The sequence below is a fragment of the Bos indicus x Bos taurus genome, chromosome 26 (genome assembly GCF_003369695.1).
Source record: "Bos indicus x Bos taurus breed Angus x Brahman F1 hybrid chromosome 26, Bos_hybrid_MaternalHap_v2.0, whole genome shotgun sequence".
Classification (NCBI taxonomy): Eukaryota; Metazoa; Chordata; class Mammalia; order Artiodactyla; family Bovidae; genus Bos; species Bos indicus x Bos taurus.
Window position 1 is genome coordinate 16974657 of NC_040101.1, and position 18319 is coordinate 16992975.

At 42.7% G+C, this 18319-nt stretch overlaps 1 protein-coding gene across 23 annotated transcripts in view; it reads left to right on the plus strand.

The window, feature by feature from the left end:
• ABLIM1 (actin binding LIM protein 1) overlaps positions 1–18319 on the plus strand; it is a 329063-nt gene that overhangs the window by 268760 nt on the left and 41984 nt on the right. For 13 of the 23 annotated variants that reach the window (XM_027528374.1, XM_027528369.1, XM_027528376.1 and 10 more), the window contains 2 exons: positions 5535–5622; positions 8960–9018. In XM_027528374.1, coding sequence (XP_027384175.1) covers positions 5535–5622; positions 8960–9018 — 147 coding nt within the window. Of the gene's footprint in view, positions 1–5534; positions 5623–8959; positions 9019–12505; positions 12590–18319 lie in introns of all 23 variants that reach the window. The other 10 variants (XM_027528356.1, XM_027528361.1, XM_027528355.1 and 7 more) reach the window with 1 other exon arrangement.

Sequence of the window (18319 nt, forward strand, 5' to 3'; positions counted from 1 at the left end):
TTGTCTTCCTGTTATTGTTGTATGCAGTGAATCACAGCATTGTCAATGTCATCCGATCGTTCACCCTAGCATCCCTGTGAGGTGGATACAGCCGTGAGGTACTGTATGGCGATTAGCTGTGATTCTAGTTAGGGACTCACGCTCCAGAGTCAGACCACCTGGGTTCGCACCCTGGCCCTCCCACTTTCTAGTTGTGTGACCAGGGACAAGTTTACTAAAGCTCTCCAAGCCTCAGCTTCCTTATCTGGAGAGTGGGGAGTAATAACCTCAGTAGGTTCTTATGAAACGAACGCCTGAATGTTTATGAAGTATGGAGAACAGCGACTGACACCAAATCATCACAATAAAAATGTTCCCTTTTACTGTCGCTGCCGCTATCAACTCCATCATCTCTACAGCAGATTTTCCAAGAGTGTGTGGTTTGCCCAAGATCACGTAATGACTCCAAGAGACAATGGACTTTTTTCTTCTTCGTTTTTATTTCCTTATTACACAGTAACATAAAAATGAATTCTTGTAAAAGATCAAAGCAATACAGAAACATATAAAGGAAGTTGTTAGGTTCCCACCTGTACTCTTTCCTCTCTCTCCACAAAGAACCACAGAAAACTAATTGGCATGCCTTCTCCCCACCTTCTCTCTGGGCAGGACACACATATAAAATCAATATAAGTATGTGTGTGTGTGTGTGTGTGTGTGTCTTCTTAGGCTTAAACAATAGTAACTGTGCCTGACTTACAGGACTGGTGGTCAGTGTTGGCAAGAGTGGGGCATGCCAGGAAATACACTAGTCCTCTCTCATCAGCTCCATGAGATAAATGCTATTATTCTACCCATTTTACAGATGTGGAAGTGAAGGTTAGAGAGATTGTCGTCTTTATAGGACCACATAGTGCTGAAACTGGATTTCAATCCAGCCAGACTTACCCAGTATCTCCACACTTTTGACCACAGCTGTATGTGGCTGTATCATAGGTATTGTTTTTCTGTTTGAGTTTCTTCTCTCATTAGTTTGAACTCTTTCCATGTAAGTATATATAGCTTTGCTTCATCCTTTTAATGGCTACATATGAGTCAATATTTTGTTTCACCACTTTCTTATCTAGGCTTCTGTTTCCTTGTTCTTTGCCGTTATAAATAATCCAACACCAAATATCCTTAATACTTTTGGACACAGGTGTGAGAATTTCTGTAGAGTGGCTTTTACAAGTGGAATTGTTCATCAGGGAGTAGTGTGCACACATTAAATTTAAGTATTGCTTTCCAAAAAGAATTTTGCTCACTGACAGTATGTGAGAAGGCCTGTTTCACATTAGTCTTTTTTAAATTGAATTATTTATTTATTTTTGGCTACACTGGGGTTTACACACGCAGACTTTCTGTAGTTGCCGCGCGTGTGGGCTGCTCTCTCGTTGGGGTGCGCAGGCTTTGCATCGCGGTGCTTCCCTTGCTGCAGAGCAGGCTCTAGAGCGCCTGGGTATCAGTAGTTCCAGCGCACAGGCTTGGTTGCCTCATAGCATGCGGAATCTTCTCAGACCAGGGATTGAGCCCGTGTCCCCTGCACTGGCAGGTGGATTCTTAACCACTGGACCACCAGTGAAGTCCCTCACCTTAGTCTTCTTTTTATCTTTGCCAATTTGTTGAAGAAAAATACTCTTCTTCTAAATTGTGTTTCCATGATTCCTGATGGGGTTGAGCTAATTCTTTATTTTCAGGGTAATCTATATTTCCTCCAGAAATTGCCTTTTGCCTATATTGCCATTTAGTGTTCATTGTAGATGCTTGTTGTATATTTTGGATAATAATCTTTTATATTTTCCTGCATTTTTGTCTTCCATGTAAACTTATAAAATTGGCTTGTCAGTTTACATAAAAGAAACTCCTGTTCATATTTTGATTGAGAATTTGTTGCATTCATAGGCTCATTTTACATAATTTGGCAACTTCACGATATTTACTTTTTCCTTCCATAAATACCATATGTCTTTATTTAAGTCTTTCATGCCCATCAGTTAGATTCAACTGTTTTCCTTGTGTAGATCTTGCACTGAAATATTTATTTACAAATGGGGACCTGTTTTCTCATCACCTAGGCTTAATATGTATTGTTAATGAATAGAAAAACTATTGGTTTTTACACATGTGTTAGATTTTTATCTAGCTACTCGACTGAACTCTTGACTTTTGTACTTATTTCTTGTTCTTGATCTGTCACATTGGCTAGGAAAAACAGTAAAGAAAAACACTGGTCAAAGTGTACATCTCTGCCTGCTTCCTGTCTTTAATGAGAATGTCTGTAACATTGCAGCACTAAGTATGGTGGATCCATTTTATCAGCGCGCAGAAACTTCTACTGCTAGCTTAGTGAGGGGTGTGCCTTTCACTGCAGACTACACCAGACTCCTGTCAAGGGGCCTTAACTGTTTCCTCTACATTTTCCTTGAGAATTCAGAGATTGTCCTCGCTGCCTGGGACCTCCCAGCGTTAATCTCCCAGCTGACTCAACAGCGTTTAACACTGAGTAATATTTGCTCTCGTCCTCCCTTCACTCACCTTGGACCCTGGCTGGCCTAAGGCAAAGAGTCACTTTGTGTTAACGTATCCTATACCCCTCCCCCCAGATAAATACAGAATGCTGTATGGATAAGAACAAAATTCCAGTTCTGGAATTTTCTGGCAGGCACCACTGAAAAGAATTCATTCCTGGCTTCTAGTTTTAAATAACTTCAACTTTTTTTCCCCACTGGGTTATCTTGAGTAGCTGACCACCATTTCACACTCTAGTGGCCAAGTGGTTTCATAGTTTGCACAGGAGGGTGTGAGAAAGAAATCACCACCTGACCTCTGACTTCCTGTGGAGATTTCACGCAGGCACAGGGTGAAGCCACTTCTAACTCGAGGCTCTCAGCACTGCCTTGCCCACAGCTAATGCAAAAGAAGTGTTTTCACGGTTGACTGAGGACATGATTTAATTGCAGAGTACATTTGATAATTTTTAGGTGGTGAGACTTTCTGCTGAACTATGAACGAAAGGATTTCATTTTGTCAGGCATGTATTTGGAGCATGACTCTAATGTGACTTGGCACCTGTCTAGAGAAGTGTCCCTGGGTCCAGTGACACTTCGCTTTGGGGAAGTCAACACCTGCTATGGTGGCATCTGTCATATTTAAGAAAGTGACATGCCCATGAATAATGCAGAGCTGCCTCAATAAAATGCCTTCTTCATAAAACAATTAAAATGAGACGTTGGCAGAAGATTATCATAGGCAGCAGAGAGGCAAGTTAGGCCTCTTTCCAAAATTAAAAAGCAGTGGATGATATCTTTTACTATGGTTTTCTCATCTTGATGTAAGCTGGGCAGATTATATTATTTTCATACTGTTTAGCTAGAAAGTGAAGTGAATTCGCTCAGTCGTGTCTGACTCTTTGCGACCCTGTGGACTGTAGCCTACCAGGCTCCTCAGTCCATGGAGTTTTTCAGATAAGACTACTGGAGTGGACTGCCATTTCCTTCTCCAGGGGATCTTCCTGACCCAGGGATCAAACCCAGGTCTCCCACATTGCAGGCAGACGCTTTACAGTCTGAGCCACCAGGGAAGCCTGCCTTAGCTAGAAAGATCAGATCAGATCAGTCACTCAGACGTGTCCAACGCTTTGCGACCCCATGAATTGCAGCATGCCAGGCCTCCCTGTCCATCACCAACTCCCAGAGTTCACTTACACTCACGTCCATCGAGTCAGTGATGCCATCCAGCCATCTCATCCTCTGTCGTCCCCTTCTCCTCCTGCCCCCAATCCCTCCCAGCATCAGAGTCTTTTCCAATGAGTCAACTCTTCGCATGAGGTGGCCAAAGTATTGGAGTTTCAGCTTTAGCATCATTCCTTCCAAAGAAATCCCAGGGTTGATCTCCCTCAGAATGGACTGGTTGGATCTCCTTGCAGTCCAAGGGACTTTCAAGAGTCTTCTCCAACACCACAGTTCAAAAGCATCAATTCTTCAGCACTCAGCCTTCTTTACAGTCCAACTCTCACATCCATACATGACCACAAGAAAAACCATAGCCTTGACTAGACGGACCTTTGTTGGCAAAGTAATGTCTCTGCTTTTCAATATGCTATCTAGGTTGGTCATAACTTTCCTTCCAAGGAGTAAGTGTCTTTTAATTTCATGGCTGCAGTCACCATCTGTAGTGATTTTGGAGCCCAGAAAAATAAAGTCTAACACTGTTTCCACTGTTTCCCCATCTATTTCCCATGAAGTGATGGGACCGGATGCCATGATCTTAGTTTTCTGAATGTTGAGCTTTAAGCCAACTTTTTCACTCTCCTCTTTCACTTTCATCAAGAGGCTTTTGAGTTCCTCTTAACTTTCTGCCATAAGGGTTGTGTCATCTGCATATCTGAGGTTATTGATATTTCTCCCGGCAATCTTGATTCCAGCTTGTGTTTCTTCCAGTCCAGCATTTCTCATGATGTACTCTGCATATAAGTTAAATGAACAGGGTGACAATATACAGCCTTGACGAACTCTTTTTCCTATTTGTAACCAATCTGTTGTTCCATGTCCAGTTCTAACTGTTGCTTCCTGACCTGCATACACATTTCTCAAGAGGCAGATCAGGTGGTCTGGTATTCCCATCTCTTTCATAATTTTCCACAGTTTATTGTGATCCACACAGTCAAAGGCTTTGGCATAGTCAGTAAAGCAGAAATAGATGCCTTTCTGGAACTCTCTTGCTTTTTCCATGATCCCGTGGATGTTGGCAATTTGATCTCTGGTTCCTCTGCCTTTTCTAAAACCAGCTTAGCTAGAAAAGGACCTACTAAATAGGATCCTTTCTTTCTATTGCTTTAGTACAAACCACAGAGAAGGCAATGGCACCCCACTCCAGTACTCTTGCCTGGAAACTCCCATGGATGGGGGAGGCTGGTAGGCTGCAGTCCATGGGGTCACAAAGAGTCGGACACCACTGAGTGACTTCACTTTCACTTTTCACTTTCATGCATTGGAGAAGGAAATGGCAACCCACTCCTGTGTTCTTGCCTGGAGAATCCCAGGGATGGGGGAGCCTAGTGGGCTGCCATCTATGGTGTCCCACAGAGTTGGACATGACTGAAGCAACTTAGCAGCAGCAGCAGCAGTACAAACCAACATTGGTCTCCAACGTCAATTTGGATGTTAATGTTTTCGAGGTGAACTTTTTGGGGAGATGGAGTAGACTTATGTCAGGCACATGGTGTGTAATTGGCAACTATCCAGGAGAGCCTAAGCCAAGAGACAACCGCATGCCAGAAACCCCAAGAGGCAAGGCAGCCCCACGTGGCAGACACGAGCACTGATCTTTGAGCCCCTTGTGGGGCCAGTGCCATTGGCTTCAGCTTCTAAGGCTGTTGGTATGAAAAGTTTGGTCAGTCAGACAATTATCTTTCCCGCCTTAGCTTTTTTCTCTTTTCCTCAAATTGCCATGTGCAGAGAAGAGGCTGGGACAGTGCCCAGCGATAGACTGAACATTTGCTACCTCTTCTCTTACAGGCGGGTGACAAACATTACCACCCGAGTTGTGCACGATGCAGCAGATGCAACCAGATGTTCACAGAAGGAGAGGAAATGTATCTGCAAGGTAAGGTGGTCTGGAGTGGGGAGAGAAAACTGGGCTATGTTTGTTTGTTTTGAAGAGAAGGAGGCATTTCATTAGCTGCAAGGCTACCCAGATCCCAAATGAATGTAGCCAAATGTGACCTCATCAGTTAGTATTAATCAGCCAAGCAATTGACATGCTGGCAGTGAGCCCCTGAGGCTGTTAACAAATGAGTGGATTGCTTATGGATGAATGGATTGAACTTGATGCCATGGAGATAAGGCAGGAGGAAAGATCAGCTAGGCCTCAGGAACCCCCAACCCCCAGGAATATGCTTGGGAAACAAAAGATCAAAAGAGGAAATGAATGTCTAGAAATGTTACATACTGGATGGTTATAATACTTGGTTTTTCTCACTTTACTTTCCTGGGAGAAGGATTTTGGGGGGCCTCCCAGTATGCTCTTATCCAGGCTTTTAGGAAGAAGAAAATTTCATATTTGGCGAATTACATCACAGATGTTCTTCATCCCATGAAGATGAGATCGCTGTCATAGTGAAAGAGAGAAGGACAGAGAGTGAGAGAGAACACACCCAAAGTTCCTGACAGCGAAGTTGAGAGGTTTCTGATGCCAAGGAAATGCTCATTACCAGAGGGCCATTCAATTCTTTTTAATGAAAATAATTTTGAGAAATTTTCCCTATGTACAGCTATGATTAGCTTTTATCTCCTCTAAAATTCTGAAGCTTTTAAGAGAGTTTTAGGGAAGGATTCTCCTCCAGTCAAACAGTACCATCTGTGCAAGCATTTTACTATTTTTAGCTGGAAAGAGTCATTAAATAGACAAGGGCTGATCAGTAAAATTAGCAAGAATATAAGAGCTATTGCTTGTTCAGTTTGCTAATTACTGGTTCTCATTGGCCTTTGCATGTCATTTCTTCATCTCTGCACATAACACTATGTGTAGTTTTAATGAATGGTTTGCTTTGCTCTTGATTTTTGTTTTTACGAAACTAAGAAAAGTCGCCAGAAACGATTCTTGAGTACTAGATCAAAGCTTTGGCTGCTCTCCCCTTAAAGAACGCTAGCTGTATGAGAAATTGACAACCCAGACATCCTTTTTAGCTTTAGAATGATTTCTCTGAAAAAATTACAGTGGAAAATCTCGCTGAATTTTAAAGGGCCTGATGAAGGCAAGTGACAAGCCCCAAATCTGTGGTCTCATATGGGCTTTATATGACACATTTCCCCCCAGGACAAACTGTGAATCCTTGGGAGCAGTAGACAGGTGTCACTTTACATGTTCAGCATGGAGCAGATTTATTCTTCAGTTGGTCTCCAGGCTGTTTTAGATCTAATGTGTCAGTCACTGCACTCACCATCAAAGACCCAAGAGTGTATATCACCCCAAGAGTGTCTGCTAAGAACTGAGACTCAGGGCTCTGGGTGCACCTCTGTATGTTCACAGAGTTCTGCAAGCTGAGTAAAGAGGGTGATTTCAGGCTGTACACAAGTACAGCACATTCATACTATAGATAAACAACGCTGGGAATTTGGGCTATGTTCCGCACTTGAGCATCGTGAATCTTTGATGGAGTTGGGCTCTGGTGTTCTTTGCCTGTGCTCTCAGCACATCCTTGAACAATGAGCAGCTTCATCTTCCCCAGCATCTCATGTTCTCTCTGGCTTGCATTCCCTGTGTGTGTGACCTCTGGAGGACAGTTCAATGCCTTGTGCGCCCCCAGGGTTCTGGGCCAGGATGTCCACTCAGTAGAACCTCTGCAGTGCACCCTGCTCCGCTTCCAGCCCTGCTGCCCACCCTACCTCCCCCCCGGCTCTCCACATTAAGAGGATTTCTGTGCTTTGAAGCCAGCCTCAGAGTAAAAGCCAGTGCTGAATGGACTATGTGTCTGTCTGGCTTTGGTTTGATTTTTTGGCCCTGGGTTAAGCAAGATAGAAATGACTGCTAAATAGGGATTAAAGTATTATTCTGATATAAAATGTATTTACACTGTCATCAATTTAATAGTATTTTTAGCTCAGTGGTGTAAAATAATTCAAGAGTTATTTTAATTTGATAGCTTTTCAGGAGAGAAAGAGTTCAACAGTGAAATGTAAAGCATAAAATATTCATACAGAGACTCATATTAAGTTTATATCATTGACATTGTCCTGCACAGACAACCTCATGACTCTTTTAACAATTTAAATGTAGCCAGAATAAATTTACAAATTTAGGCAAAAAAAAAACAACTGTTTTCAACTTAGTAACTATTTGCTGAAGTCTTTTTAAGTCCCTCTTCAAATTCTTCCACCATTCCCACGTTTGAACATATTCTTGTGTGAACGTAGGACTTACATGTAGACCTTAGCCATGAATTACATACATTGTATACCTAGGCAAAAAAAAATTGCATAGGCAGGCATTGAATTCTTATAAGAAAAGAGCTTTCTATTGGATATAAGTGTTTTGCTTAGTTCTGTGATACTGGTACCATCCAAGAAAGCGCCTTAAATTCCTGTAAAGTGAGGCATTGACCCAGGACCAGAAAACAACACTTAAGTAGTAACTTCACTAGTTTAAAAGTAAAGACCTTTTAAAGTTAACTAAAAGGTTAAAAAGTTAAAGGAAAACTTGTGGATTTGTAATGTAAGTTTCAAACTTTCTGCTAGTTGGATTGATTTCCTGTGTCTGTGTAGGTAACTGTATAATTGAAGCAACAAAAAAAATTTGGTGCGTTTTGCTTCTGGATATAGATGATCTGGTTTGACTTTATTGCCCTCATCTAAATTGCTTGGTTGTTTTGATGTTATATAAACATGGCTTATGGCTTATATTTCTGAAATTAAAAGTAGATATTGGGAAGTACACAGACATTACTTTTAAAGAATAATGAAAATGAAAAATGAAACTTAGTTGCTCAATACGGACTCTTTGTGACCCCATGGACTGTAGCCTGCCAGGCTCCTCTGCCCATGGAATTCTCCAGGTACTGGAGTGGGTAGCCTGACCTTCTCCAGGGGATCTTCCCAACCCAGGGATTGAACCCTGGTCTCCCACATTGCAGGCAGATTCTTTACCATCTGAGCCACCAGGGAAGTCCCCAAAGGACAATGATAATATTTGGGAAAAAAAAAAAACACTGCCCAGTTGAGAACTAAATGTCTCTTTCATCAAGACACTCTTGTGCCAAATGAGGGGCCTCTGTGGGCTAGGATTATAACTGTTAAGAACAAGCTCAGACTAGACGCAGAAAACTCACCTGGAATTTGAGCTATCGTGGTTCACTTGGGCACAGGGCCTCTCTCAGAAGTTCTGTGTAATAGGACCGTGGCTGCTTTCCATTTCCTTTACTCTTAGATGTGCATTGTCTTTCCAGGTTCTACCGTTTGGCATCCCGACTGTAAGCAATCAACCAAGACTGAGGAAAAGCTGCGGGTAAGGAAGGCTTTGGCACTGTGACGGCAGAGGTACTTGCTGTCCATCGTGTTGACAGTCACTGATTCTTGGGACTGCAGTTTGGGTGAAATTGCTTCTTAGGACTTTTTTTTCCCCTTCTATCACAGACCAAGTAGAAAGGCCATTTGGCCAGAAAAAGAGGTTTCCTCCTACCTTCCGCTGATGGTGATTCTTGTTTCAAATGCTTTTGTTAGACAAAATAAGCCTTGCTTCATGTATCAGGTTCTTAGGAAAGCATTCAAGGGGCAAAGTCAAGTTCTAGGTCCAATATCTGGTGACTTCCTCACCAGAGGAGGATGTTTTTTGTACTTCATCCATCACATCACTCAATCCAAACTCTGCAGCCATTGCTCAGCTCTTGCTACATTTGATTGGCCTCTCAAATCCAAGTTCACCAAGTAGCCTCCATCTCCAAAAGCTGATGATTTTTTAGATAAAAAACCTTTGGGGAAAATCATGATGAGCTCAGACGAGTCAGTGGGAACAAGTGTCCTTGATTGTTTTTGTAACTGAAACCTTAGGTAGCATCAAAATATTTTCAAAACTCCCTGGAACATGGATCACACGGAGGATAGACTATCTTTCACCTGTTTTTCCTTTCTTTCCTTTGGTTTTTTAGCATTTCTCTCAATTCTAAAGCCTTCCCTTGATCTTAGTCTGTTCTCAGATCACCACCAGGAGACAATATTCTACCTGTTTCAGAAGCAAAGAGCTGTACACAGCTGCAGGGCCATGATCATAATCTGTTTCTTACTCAGATTCCCCTAGTTTTTCGCTTGGGCTGTGAAGTATTTTTCAGAGCAGTAATCAGACTAGACCCAGTCCACAGTCCCTTCATTTAACTACCTTAGTGGTTCCCTTTGAAACAGCTGGACTACACCACCTGGTGTTTCAGGGAAAAGAATGGACCAAATTTAGTTTTTGAAGCCATGCTATAGATGAGATGGTTAGGTAGCATGACCAACTCAATGGAGATGAGTTTGAGCAAGCTGCAGGAGATAGTGAAAGACAGGGAAGCCTGGTGTGCTGCAATTGATGGGGTCACAAAGAGTCGGACACGACTTAGCAACTGAACAGCAATATTCTAGAATGTGGAATCATTTCTTCTTGATCTGCTGTTAGCAGTTGCAAGAAGCTATATATGTGATCCCCAGCAGTCACACAGCTGCTACATCATTGTGGCCTGATTACTAATGTGTCATTTGTGAAGGAGTGACTTGGCTTCAGAGAAATGATTATCAGAACCCCCCCATTTTTTTTTGGCCTGCCACCCCTGGGAATGACAGCTCTTATTTTCATTTTTCAATATCTTTTATTTATTCTCAGTGAAGCTCTTGTCTGCCTAGAAGCTCTATTTCCTCTGCTTTTGTTTTTTCAACTGGCATCTGTAAGATCAGATGGAGATATTTTGTCATTTGCATAATTTAGAAACTTGTCCCTTGCCTGTGACCCTGAATAAAAACGGATGTCTTAAAATTCAGTTAACATGAGCAGACTTTAAGTGGAGGGGGAAAAATCACTTTTTCTCAAAATAATGGAGTAAAGACCAGACAAACTGGAGAGAAACTTGTTCACCAATATTAGGATGATTTGCGGAGAAGGCGATGGCACCCCCTCCAGTACTTTTGCCTGGAAAATCCCATGGACGGAGGAGCCTGGTAGGCTGTAGTCCATGGGGTCGCTAAGAGTCGGACATGACTGAGCGACTTCACTTTCACTTTTCATTTCCGTGCTTGGAGAAGGAAATGGCAACCCACTCCAGTGTTCTTGCCTGGGGAATCCCAGGGTCGGGGGAGCCTGGTGGGCTGCCGTCTATGGGGTCACACAGAGTCGGACACGACTGAAGTGACTTAGCAGCAGCAGCAGGATGATTTGATCCCTGTTTCGACATAGAACTTCAGCTTGAGCATGTGTACCTAGCCCTCTCATCTGTCAGTCAGACAGGTGCACGCTGGAAGTTGCCAGCCTCTGGGATTTTTGATGACTCATGGATGCTTTGAAGCGGGTTATCGTTATAAAATGCTGGCACCTTAAAGATAGTGCTTACTGTCACTTTAATCACAGGAATGCAGAATTCACTGTGTAACTTGTAGATGCCCTCCCCAAACCAGCCTCGTAGCTGGTGGTCTGCACTGTCTTTACAGTGTTGCCCTTGGTGGTTGAATAATCATTTTTATTCCATCCCTGATGAAGTCTTCTGGGAGACAAAGAGGAATGCTAACGAGGCCAGACTGAATGGAATGTGTCCTTTCTCTGTAAGGACTGCTTGAATTTGCAGATTGTCCTACTAAAATGGCTTCGAAAAAATCAACCCTTTTGATCGCATCTTGATGGAACTCTTTGGATAAGATTATGAAAACAACTAGTGAGATACTTCCACTCATTCTGGCCGAGAGGAGCTGTAGTTTTTTCTCCCTTTAGTGAAACTTTTTTCTCCTAAAGCCAGCATTTACCACTTGGGAGGTCTGGCCGGCCCCCAGCTCACTCACTCGGTAGTATGGGTGATGTACCTCTAAGAAGACGAGGTTCTGATGCACCCCAAGTGGGGCACATGTGGATGCTGATGGGATTTAAAAAAGAGGCTAGATTTTGAAGAAGGAGCAACTCTTGTGCTCTCTTAAGGGTGTGTCTTTGGAGGACAGCCTTGAGCCAGGACTTTCAGGCCTTTTTCCCAGTGTCACATCAGTTCAGTTACCATAGCAAAATGAAAATGTTTTAAGGATCTTTCAACAACCCCACTGAGTAATCCACATTCTCCAGATTTCAAGAACTGGTGGGGTGTTTGTAATAACAGAGTCTCAAGAACATCTGTCAGTGGCTTCATTGGCTTCTAACTCTTCATATGTAAGAATATTTCAGCCAAAATAAATGGAAAGGAATGATGGGGGGGGGGGGGGGGGGAAGGTTGGAACATAGGTAAATATACTGTAACGTAAAGACCAGTTAGGGAATTCCCTGTAAGTCTCATTGTTAGGACTCGGCACTTTTACTGCTGAAGGCATGGATTCAATCACAGATTGGAGAACTAAGATCCCGTAAGCCACGTGGGGTGGCCAAAAGAGAAAGAAAATGAAGACCAGTTACTATGCTTTCAACATGGACTTTAAAAATACACACACACACCCCCCACCCCCGACTAAAGTGATTCCACATCGTTGCTGTTGTTTAGTTGCTCAGTCATGTCCAACTCTTTGTGATCCCAAGCACTAGCCCACCAGGCTCCTCTGTCTATGGGATTTTCCAGGCAAGAATACTGGAGTGGGCTGCCATTTTCTCTTCCCAGGGGACCTTCCCGACCCAGTCTCCTGCATTGGCAGGTGGGTTCTTTACCACTGAGCCACCAGGGAAAACCTGATGTCACTTATCACTTATCAAATTAGTTTTCCTAAAGGTTTTTTTGTTGATAGTGTTTCTGAATCGAGGCTATTTCTTTCTTCACTCTTCCCTTTTTCATGTTTTACGACAGCCCCCAAACATCCGTCGATCTCCGTCTGATTTCTTTTATCCCAAAAGTCTGATTCGACGCACAGGACGGTCCCCGTGTCTGCAGGTTGGCACCATGTCTGAGCTGAGGCTCGGGGCCGCTGTGCCGGGGGCCCCAGGCTTCTGTCGCTTTTCCTCCCCTTGCTGCTCTCCCCACATAACTCTGGGCTCCCATAGAGGCAGATGCTTTTTCTCACCCCACGGAGTGCATCTCACATTCTGATTCTGGCTATTTCCTGCTCTAGACAATGTTTTCATTTAGAGTGGTGGCTAAAGCATTGTCTTCAGGACAGCGAGCTCATTGGAAACCACTGTTTCGGTCCTGTACTCTACTCACACATTTGTTCGCTGAACAAATATTTGCCAAGTACCCAGGTACAGTAAGGAAGAAAAGACAGGTACATAATTATTAAAAGATATTGAAACATATCACAGCATAGGGATCGTAAACATCAAGGCAGGTCAGGTGAGGGAAAGGGGCTCAAGGGGCGCTTCCTGGGAGAAGTGGTCTCTGAGTTGAGTTTTGGAGGCTGGATGGGATTTGAACACATAGAGATGATGAGAAAGGGGTGGGCCTGACGAAAAGAGCAACAGAAGTGTGGAGCTGGGGAAATGCAGTACTTGGGGAAGGAGAGGTTTGGCTCGAGGAAGGAGTGGCAAAGTGGAAAAGAGAACAAATAAGACTAGCTACAGCTCTGCAGAGGCGAGAAACTGACATACTCTCTCAGTGGCTCTCCTTAAGAATCCCTGCCAAGTAGCTGTCCTGATTCCCATCTTACAGATGGAAAGACTGAGACCATCATAGTGAACTAACTTCCCCAGAGTTCTCCCAGCAGTAAGTGGAAGAGCTGAGATTGGAGCCAGTAACTCATGTTCTTTCCACTGTCCTACAAGGGGAGAGTGAGAGAGAGAGCTGGGAAGACACAAAGAGGAGAGCATGAAATACTGGCCAAGTCTGATGGTGCCCAAGGAAGAGACAGGGTGTAAGGGCGGCACCGTCTCTCCAGAGCATCCCCTGGAACCTGGGACAGTCCTCAGCCAGCTCTCCAGATGAGCAGCGAGGCAGGAGATTGTGTTCCCTGCACACGCTTGACCTTCTTTCGGGGTTTCTGAGAATCAGTTGAAACCTTGGCCCGTTAAGTTACAAGTGACTTTCACGGCCCCAGCTCTGTCCAGATGAAACCCATCATGCAGCTCTGTTGACACTCAGGGTTGCGACACAGCTCTTTAGTCTGGGCTTGACGCCCGTGCCTGTTTTCTCTGCCTGCCAGAACTGCACGATGGCCCAGGACAGTTTGGGTTTGGGTCTACTTTCATTAAAGCTGTACCTGCTTTCTTTAAATGATTTGAAAGATAGAAGTACAGAGTTTCAGAGGGGAAAGAAACCTTTTAGACATCAACCCCTGGAGTTTCTCCACCTACAGAGTGAAGTCAGTCCAAGGTGTTGCAGGTCAAAAGGAGCAACACTTATCCGTAGATTCCAGGCCCTGAGTGTACTGCATTGGCCCGTGAAGCTGGGTTACGTTCAACTTATATTTGTCATATGATCTTCATCTATCTTAAACCTTTGGCTCCAACAGCAGAGTTTCACATACAGTTAACATACAGTGTCATGAATCCAGAGGAACAGCCAGAAATTATTCCCATTGCAAGTGAGTTCTTAGAATTAGTACCTACTTGGCAAGAAATTGCTTTTTCAATAGCTTTTGGTTTTTTCCCTGAAAGTATGCTTTATAACTCAAATAGTGTTTTATTTTGTTAGCCTAAGGCTATTGCCAAGTGATTCACTTTCATGACTTTAAGAAAAATACCATCAACTGTGAAATTTTTTGGTCTTCTCCAGACCCTTACATTTAAGAGATGTGGTTGGCTGGAGAAGAGAGAGAAAAAAGAAGAAAAGAGAGAAAGAGGTCTATTTTGGAAAACCTTCTCTCTTCCTACCCTGTTGTTAAGCATGGGTATCTAATTCCCATTGTCGAACCTTAAATATCAGTAAAGTTAACTGTAACCCTGTCACAGAAAGGTATAAATCACTTGGGACCCGGCAGAGAAAATGAGCCATTTGACAAGCTCTTGCTTCACCCATTGGCCATCATGGCTTATCAAAACCTTTGAGAAGCCTGAAAATGCCAAAGCAATTCTCAAGCCACCCAGATATTTTGGTCTTTTAAATACTGTTGACTACACAGTAGTTCATTTCACCAGATTAGTATCAAGTACCTTTAGTGTTAGATACACTGTACCCCTTGCAGGGACTTTCAGCACTTCATGCCCTGGAAATAAGCCTGGTTTTATTGTAGAGGAAGGTCATTTTATTTTTTATTTTCTGAAATCTCCTCTTATTTCCTCTTGCTGAATTACAGGTAAAAGAAAATGGTGAGGAAAAACATTACTAATTTGGCCAAAAAGTTCATTCAAGTTTTTCTGCAAGATGTTATGGGAAAAAACCCAAACAAAGTTTTTGGCCAGCCCAATAGAATGACCTAAGAAAAATATATTCTGGTTTCACTTACTTGGAAGAGTTCTATAAGAAAAGCAAATTTTGTCTACAGGGAAAGGTCGGTAATTCATTATAAACAAACCACACCATATTCCCAGGACCAAGTTTGTAGTAATCTGGAGTGGATCACTTGCTTTTGTTCTAAAAAGGGGCTTCTGGGCTGTGCCTTTGGAGGCTAAAGCATGAATGGCTGCCATCCAAAGTGGGCATGAGTTTTTTTTCTCTTCTGAAACTAACACTCACTGTATTATAACGTATGCACTTGCAGACCCATAATATACCAAACAAATACTGTGTGTCTATTTCTGCAAAGGAGCTAATTAGAGGCTGTAAGTATATCTACAATAAGGAAATTATGCTATTGGTTACTGTTTTATTAATGTTGCCACCAGACATACCACTTTATTCCCAGCTTTCTCTCTGTTCGGATATTTTATTCTTTTTGGTGTATCAGAATGTACAGGTGTGAGGATTTATCCTGCACAGTGAGGACTCTTGGCCATAGTAAAGGCTAATGGTGGTTGCACACCTGGTTCTGGAGAAGATACTGTGCCTTCACTACTCAGGGCACAGGTTCGATCCCTGATCAGGGAACTAAGATCCTACAAGCTGGTGGTGCAGCCAAAACTAAACCAAAAATAAAAGCAAAAACAAACAAAAAAACTGAAAGGATTTCCTCTTTTGACTTAGCAGTGAATATTTAATATGTTAAGATTTTTTAAAGTATTCCTTCTTCTGCAGCTATTATCACCTCCTTGTCTGGTGAACTTCGACAAAAACCCAAGGCAGGTACTGTCAACCTTAGCAGCACTTCGTATAAGGTGTCAACTACCTTATATGAGTAGCGGTCCCGTAGGCCCTCATACGACCTCTCTGATCTGGGATCCAGTTGCCTGTAGTTCTCTCCCTTCTTAGAGCATGGCTTAGGATGAATGCAGACTAGATGAACATAGCTGTTACTCCCCAGCTCCTGTGGGGTGAGGGGAGGTCTGGGGCAAGAGGGCTCTCCAGCTGTCTGCTTCTAAGAAGGGACCGGGTGTGTGGGGCGGCCCACAATTGGAAATAAGCAAAAATGTCATTTCTCTGGTTAATTTCCAGGCAAAGCTCCAGTAAGTGTTTTTAATGGTAAACATTTAAAGATGTTTGAGAGCTGGCGAATTTCTTCGGTGTAATTTTCATCCTGTGACTGTGCCTTCCGAAGTGTGGAACAGGTGGACAAAGTCAAGCCTTAAGGGAAACAGCAAGTGAAATGTAGTTAGAGAGTTTTTTTAAAGTTTTGTACAGAAAACAAAAAGATGTGCATTTTTCAAGCATCTACTATTAGCGATCAAATGTCATTTTTTCCTCTTTCATGTTGAAATGAACTACTAGTCCGGTGAGACCTCTTTGTTGATTTCTTTCTTTCCTTCGAGGAAAAATAAAAAGCCTTTTTGAAACTGAAAGTAGGTATGTGAAGATGTGCTGGAGAAATAAATGTAAATTTAGACACTTTCTTTATGAAAGTGCTTTTCTTGCATGAGCCACATACAACTAGAAAGTTCTTACTGAAGGATCCTTTTCTCTTGTTGCCAAAATGAGGATTAAAGGCTAATCTTGTTGGCAAAGTCCTTTGAAAGATCATAGACTGTTTATAATCCTACTTATATCTACCTTGCTTTTCCCATGCTTTCCTCTACCTTCCCTGCCCCCCAAAGATGGCATCAAAAGAAAAAACTGAATTTTTCCAACTGAGCTTTCAAGTTGTTTTTTTCTGTAAGGCATGAAGGAAAAAGTGAGAACAAGTAGATTGCATCTGCTTTAACAGCTTCATCACAGCTCTATAGGTTTGGTTTTTTCCCCTCTGTAGAACAGAAGTGGGAAGACCTTTGGGGATAAATATTTGGAATTATCTTCATTTATAATATAGGCAAGAAGGTAATTGTGTCTATCACAGCTCTCATAGAGAATTCCACAGACAAAGCCTGTTGACTCATTTGGGTTCTTGATTTAATTCGGTGAATCACTGTTGTGAACTTGGTTATCTGAATGGGATGAAACAGTAATTTAGATGAAATAATTGCACGTAAAGATCATCTGTAGAAATATGGATTATCTGTAACTTTGTTACCACCCGAAGAGGTGACACTAGAATTAAGTTAATGATAAAGAAGAAACTGTCAGTGGGATTTGAAAGAGGGAAAACATGTCAGGAAGCTGTTGCTTTTGAGGTTAAGATGAGCCTTAATTCTGAGTGTGTGGATATGAGCTGTCATGTCAGAAGACAGCTCTGTGCCTTTTGATGTTGAAGGCCATCAAACACTATTAGCAAGTTGTATATTAATTAGAGGGCAAACACAGTTAGAAGAAGAAAAGGGGGGCTTCAGTGATAAACAAGATGTTCATTTAAAATTCAGCATGTCTCTTTTCCTTCTTGTTTTAAACTACTATCAAATTACATTTGCCTTTAGGTCTTAAACCATTTGGGTTTCTTTTGTCATATGATGTAATATTAGGAATTGGCTCTTTTTAAATTAACATTTTAAAACACAGAGACAATAAAATGCAACATGTTTAGAAGGCTAGAAGTTTAGAATTGAAATGTAAAATTCTAAATATTTAAGATTCCAACTCAAAAATAATAGTCCCACTTTTAGGAGTAAGTGTTTTTATCTTCAGAAAAGAGACCGCTAACCTCTGCTGGTTGAGCAAACACACCAGCGTGGGGAGCCGTTAGGGGCTGTGGCGTAAGTGGCCCATCCCTGTGTACCATTTAACTTGGAGCACGGTTCACGAGGGAGCAGACAGGAGTTATCCTGGCAGATCAGACAGGCTTGAGCAAGTTCTCTGCCATCCATTATGGAAGGGTGATAGTAACTAGAGCCTAGACGCCAGCTGGAGAAGTTGTTGTCTTGGGAGGGTACAGATTCGTTCCATGGAGTTCTCCAGAAAGGGAAGGACATTTGTCGGCTCTGGGTGGGACCACTGCCCCATCCACAATAGTTAACTATTGAGACAGTTAACTTACTTGAGTTCTGATGGGAAGGTCTCCAAGGGTGAGAACTCGAGGGAAGTCTGGTCATTGGAGCTCACATCCAAAATGACCGTCCAGTCATGAGGAGCAGAACAGAGAGAGTCCTGCCCTTCATTATTTGAGATGCTGGCAAAGAACTCCAGTCTCACCTCTGTTGTCCGGAAAATGCTGGGTCTTCGTCATGTGCGGGGCAAGGTACTTGGAGCTTTGTACGTACTGTTTCATTTCTCACTAGGAAAGAGGTGTTGTATGTACCCTCTCCTCCATTCTATACATAGATAAACTGA